The sequence below is a fragment of the Sciurus vulgaris genome, assembly GCF_902686455.1.
Source record: "Sciurus vulgaris genome assembly, chromosome: 17".
NCBI lineage: Eukaryota > Metazoa > Chordata > Mammalia > Rodentia > Sciuridae > Sciurus > Sciurus vulgaris.
Window position 1 is genome coordinate 28,129,017 of NC_136478.1, and position 6,000 is coordinate 28,135,016.

The 6,000-nt window shown below is 50.6% G+C and overlaps 1 protein-coding gene across 1 annotated transcript in view; it reads left to right on the forward strand.

Annotated features, from left to right (window-relative positions):
- Nucleotides 1-5,733, forward strand: part of AMFR (autocrine motility factor receptor) — a 49,899-nt gene extending 44,166 nt beyond the window's left edge. The window contains exons 12-14 of the mRNA XM_079117883.1: nucleotides 462-545; nucleotides 3,121-3,305; nucleotides 4,151-5,733. Of these exons, the coding sequence (XP_078974009.1) occupies nucleotides 462-545; nucleotides 3,121-3,305; nucleotides 4,151-4,298 (417 nt within the window). The 3' untranslated portion in view covers nucleotides 4,299-5,733. The remainder of the gene's footprint in view (nucleotides 1-461; nucleotides 546-3,120; nucleotides 3,306-4,150) is intronic.
- Nucleotides 5,734-6,000: the final 267 nt, after the last annotated feature.

The following is a 6,000-nucleotide window of genomic DNA, read 5'->3' on the forward strand; positions in this document are numbered from 1 at the left end:
GCAGAATTAACTCCATGTGGTCACAGTGACCTCAGGTAGTGAAACAGACACTGGCCAGTCTGCACTGAGGTTCTGAGACCTGAAGGGACATGGCTGAAGAGAGAAACGGCAGAGCCTGTTCCTGAGGATGTTAACTTAATGAGACAGTCTCATCAGGGTTTTCCTTGGTGCCATGCACAAGGTTAAGTGTTTATTCAGTGTTACCTACTGTGTCATTGTTGTTATTGTTGTGCATTTACTGTTAGTGAAAGCTAAACTGAATGTGGGGCCAATTACTCACACTGAGAGCTCCAGTCGGCCTCGGGCCCTTTGCCCTACCTTCATAGCTTTTCAATTTCTTTGGTTCTGTAGGCTTTGCTAAAGCTGCAGGCTGTGTCTGGGGACCCTGGCTCCCTGTGGACCCAGGTTTTCCCTGTACCTGTTCTTCCATTCCGAATGGCACTGTCCTGTTTGTCTTGCAGCGGGCAGAAGGCATCAGACCTGCATTGAACAGTCCTGTGGAAAGGCCCAGCCCTGACCTGGAGGAGGGAGAAGCCTCACCTCAGGTAGGAGTGGCCCACTAGAGATGAGGATCACCTTCAGCCCTGACATCGCTGAAGTGGGGCAGGGGTACCATGTTCATCTCTGTGTTGAAGGTCAAGACCAAGCTGTCCCCGTGGGTGGCCCTTTTCCACCCGGGGCTGCAGCCCGCTCCCTAGGCTTTGGGCTGGCCCTCCCTCCCTGAGCTTGAGTGAGGGCACCAGGTCCTGGACTCTGCGGGGGATGGACCAGGGCACACTCTCCCTGGGGAGCTGAGCCACTGAGGTGCTCTCCTCCACATCTCATCTATTCAACTCAGATTTCCAGGAACTTCCAGGGATTTTGCTGAAACAAGGTTCTTGAGCCAGGTGGGGTGGGGGAGGCATGGCTGTCTGGGAACCAAATCTATGTAGACATCTACTTGGGAAAGCAGCCACCTGCTTGTGACAGAAGCACCCCTCCTGCCCTTAGCCTGCACCTTCCACTCAGTTCCCATTTCCTCCCTCAGGAACCATGCTTTTTTCCATTTTTCAGAGACAGTCTTAACACTGAGCTACATCTGCTCCCCAACCCTGCTTATTTTTTGAGATAGGGTCTTGCTAAGTTGCCCAGGCCAGCCTTGAACTTGGCAATCCTTCTGCCTCAGCCTCCTGAGTCACTGGGGCTACAGGTACCACCATGCCAGTTGTTACCATACTTGCAGAACACTTTCTCCAGAGACCAAAATAATAGCCAAGCACCTTTGTCTTTATCTGCTCATGTACACACGTGGGGCGAGGCAGGGTGCAGGGGTCCTGCACATGGAACTCTGGCCATGGATGCTGCTGCTGCTTCCTGGTATGACCAGGGCTTTCTCAAAGCAGTGACTTTTCACTGACAAGCCACAGGGAGGCTGCTTGTACCTCTAGGGGCTTTCCCTGCAAATAGGAAATTCAAAACTGCTAAGACTTTCTCAGATATGCTACTAGGACAAAGTGTTCACATCCAAATCCATAATTTGTGCATCATTTGAAAATTGGCATGTGCCTTCTGAAAAAGGGGATTGTTTATGCATTTTCTGTTTTTGTATAGCTAGCTTAACAGAAATGAAAACTCCGGAATGGCTTGCTGGCACTTACGGGTACAGCATATTTAATTTCAGTCCCTACTCCCCAACTTTGTTTTCAGAGTTAGCAGGAAGATTTCTGAATTTTTAAAAATACCGTGGAGGAAAAACACTTATTTCAGAAGAAAATTGCTGTGTGACATGTTTGGTCTTTCACAGGAAGTGCAAAGTCCTTGGATGACAGTTCATTCAAGCCTCAGTCTGGCAGTGGTCGCATCTGTACCTCGCTTCCCTCGGTTCAGTCTTCCTGCCCCAACTCAGCCTGCTAGTCTGACCTGGCAGCCTGTGCAGGGCGAGGCTGAGGCTGGCTTGGTTTTTCTCTCTCCCCCGCCTCTACTCACTTAGTGGTCCTGCCTCATCTCCTCTGGGGTCTGGCTCAAGGGAGGTTTAGGATGGGGCAGTGTAATCCCAGAATATGGGGCATGCCGTGTAGATTTACCTCTGGACTGTCTCCCTGCCCCAGCTTGCACCTGAAGCCTCTTCAGACAGTAATATTCTCCTTGAACTTAAGGTACCCTTTATGGAGGGGTGATACAGCCCTACCTTCCTGGGGATTGTATCTCCCCTCCAGGTGGTCCTTTTGGGGAGAGTCTCTTTTTCACAACCTCAGTCTGGTTCCCTCCTGCAGGACCCCCGAGCCTAGGACAGTGTCTGCCAGTAGTCAGTGGACATAGAACTTGCTCCCATCACAGCCCCCACCCATTTTTGTCGTCTCCTACGTCCAGTTTCCTTCCTTAAGATTTCCCAGGTGTGCGTGGTCACTTGAGCTCCAGGAGATACGAGTCAGGCTCTACACCACTTGGCTCTCTTGAAGTCCCCTTTTGGGACTGGCTGAGGGCAGGAAGAGGTGGTGAGGATGGGTGACGGGAGCACACCAGCAACTGAGAACTGGAAGATCTGCCTGGAAGTGGGGATGGGCGGGTACTGGCCTGCCTGGGTCTGCACCTGGAGCAGGGCCGCGCAGGGGGTGTAATCTGCTTAAGGATATCGAGGCCCATCTTGGCCTCTGGAGCTTCAGCCCAAACCAAGAAAATGTCCCATTTTAAGGCCCATTACATAGGAACCATGTAATCTGCTCTCTCTGGTTATTTAAGGAAAGGTCCTTCGCTTTCCCCTTTACCTGTTCCAACTATTCCAACTATTTTCTGAGGGAAGGTGTAAACTTCCTGTAGTGGCTGTGGTAAAACTTGAGTTCTTGAGTAGAATTGAACAAAATTCCAGAATGCGAGCTAGCAGTTAGCTGTTGCCATATTCCAAGGGTCCAGTTTGGCAGGGCTTGTTTTTCTTACCAGCCGTCATTTCCTTATGATACTGAACAGGGTGTGTCTCGCTAGCGCACGAGCCACCTACGTGGCCCTGCCCTCAAGGAGCCTGAGTTTCCAGTATACCTGTGCCCCAGGCTCTGCCCCCTTGCTGCCAGTCCAGATGGCACCTGATCAGGGGTGCCCTGGCTAGGGAGGGGGCGGCCTGTGCTCACAGCTCCTCCCTCTGTCCAGACTGAGCGTGTGCCATTGGACCTCAGTCCTCGCCTGGAGGAGACCTTGGACTTCAGTGAAGTGGATGTGGAGCCCAGCGAGGTGGAAGACTTCGAGGCCCGGGGGAGCCGCTTCTCCAAGTCTGCGGACGAGAGACAGCGCATGTTGGTCCAGCGCAAGGACGACCTCCTGCAGCAGGCTCGGAAGTAAGTTGCCACCACGCTCTACCGTCATCCCAGTCAGAAACCAGGGGCTGCTGGCCCTGTCAGGCCAGCTCACATTTTCCCCCTTTAAACTGGTAACAGCATTGAAAAACCATTACATGTCACCTAAAAACTCAGATTTCAAGCCCCCCTGGGAACAGCAGAGGATCAGGCCACACTGTAGCCAGCTGGTAACTCAAGGCGGTCGCTTCCAGCGAACATAGCAGCCACACTCGCACAGGCTGCTGGGTGTGCTGAGCCGTCATCTTCGTTACCTTAGTTCTCTTAGCGGCTCTAGGAAGGAGCACCGTTATGCCATCTGACAGATGGACAGCTAGGAAATCGAGGCCTGGGCTTCCAGCACCTCCCTTTTGAGCATCTGCATCTCAGACCAGCCGTGTGAGCAAGTGCACATCTGAGTGCCCCATGTTCCCACACGGTTGGAGCACATACTGTCCCTGTGGATGGATAGGAGCTCTTTGTTTCAGATCTTGAGGACAGTCATGTTCATCTGGATGAACTTTGTGCTCTGCACAAAACTGTGGGTCCCCTACAGTGGCTGCTTCTGGCCACTCGGTAGGCTTCTCCCTGTGAACTTGGACCATCTGTCAGACAGGGGTCTTTCCCTCCCTCCCTCCCACTGGGGGTTGAGCCCAGGACCTTATGCACATGAGGCAAGCACTCTGCCACTGAGCCCATCTCTAGCCCACAGGATAGCAGGTGCCTTTTTCATGTGACAGTCCTTAGTGGCAGTTTCATGAAGGTGCCTGAAAAGGGAATTTAAAATAAAGCAACATTTTATACGCGTTCCAGAGCTTCCGTCTCTCTAATGTGACTTGTTTTCGTAGGCGATTCTTGAATAAAAGTTCTGAAGATGGCTCAGCCTCCGAGAACTTTCTCCCCTCGGAAGGCACGTCCTCTGACCCTGTGACCCTGCGTCGAAGGATGCTGGCTGCTGCTGCCGAGCGGAGGCTTCAGAAGCAGCAGACCTCCTAGCACCTCCTCATCTTCCTCAGCCACCTCTTCCCGAGCCCTGCGCCCGACCGGAAGTGGCCTAGCCCAGTGCTGCCTGCGTGTGAAGAAGCAGGCTGACTGCATTGCCGCTGTATAAAGCACGTGTCTTAATAGTGTTTGGACAGCTGACAAATTTAATCTCGTTTGTAATACTTTCTATGTGACATTTCTCTTCCCCTTAGAAACACTGCACATTTTAACTCTAGGTGTGATCTCTTCTGGTGTTGACTGGACTTCTTAGCTGTGGGGACGATCAAGGGGAAGTGGGCACCACCTGCCTGGAGCCGGGAGGCTGCAGTTACGGCTTCATGCGTGCGTCACGGCAGCGCTGGAGTCCTGAGCTCTGTGTCTGGCAGGAGCGCTGGGGGAGGGTGCACACACTCAGTAAGGAGACATGCAGCCCAAGCCTGACCCCACACCGGCGGAGGAGATCTGTTGTCACTGCTGTCCTTTAGTGAGGAGGCATTCAGAATGTTCCAGAGGTCAGACCCACAGGTCCCAGGGCCCCTGGGCTAGCCAGGGGATCTTGTCACAAGAGCTCCTGGAACAGAAAGGGAAAGCCCAGGGCTGCAGAATGTGAGGCTGTGACCCCTTTTCGTCCCTTGACACCCAGGGCTGACCTGCACCCCAGTCCACAGCTGGCTCTACTTCCGTTCACTCTGGTGCTCCTGCATCACATAAGCTTGCCCTTGGGCCTCTCTTCTCCCCTCCCCATTTCTTGCCTGCTCTGGACATGGGGAAGGTTAAGCAGCAAGCTTTGGTTTGAGGTTTTAATTCCTTGGTCAAGTAAATGAGGCAGTGCTAGAACCTGTGGGCTTGGTCCTTGGAGAAGCTGTGGGCCTTGCAAGATGGAAGAGTAAATTTTGGAGGGCATTATTCAAGAAATAAAAGATCCCTTTGTGTCTCTTCCTGGAGCCCTTCCTTCTCCTGACTTCGTTCCTGTTGGTGTAGTGCAACTTAGAAGGTAGGGTGGGGAGTGTGGCCTGCAGCGGACCAGGCAGGCCTCCCCTTCAAGTGGTTAAGGATTTGAAACATGCAATCATAGGTTACATAGTTCACTTTTATGTCCCATTGGATTAATTTTTTTTTTTTTTTTTTTTTTTAATGTTTGAAAGCATAGTTTATGGTAGTCCTTTTTGGAAGAATCCAGTATTATCTAAAATTATTGGTAAAGGTAAATGTATTTTACATAACTGAAAGTTTTTAGAATGTTGACACGTAATTGAAAAAAGGGTGATAGGTAAATATGTAGGCAGAGATAATTTATTTCAATAAATCTTTCAGAAGCCTTACCTTGAAATGCTGTTAGTAAATTTCTGTGATTTTTTAAAAATTTGTTTTCTTTTGCTGAGAGCATAGCTATTTGTTTTTATTGTAAAACAACAATAATAATAAAAAGGACGCTCTTCTAACGTGTCGTGTGGCTGGACTCCAAGGCAGCGGTTTTTGATGGTGTGGGCACCGGTTCCATTTTGGTGTGTGTCTGCTGTTTTGCTTGGGATCCTTTTCATCTTTCCAACTGCAGGAGAGCATTTTACATTGTGTTTTATTTGGAGAAGGCAGCACTGAATGTTTCTCTTGTATTCATCCTTTTAAGGTAAATGGGGAGATTTTCCTCCTTGAATCATGTCACACTTTGCATTTTACACACATTAAAGGTGACATTAATTCCATGTGTTAGGTT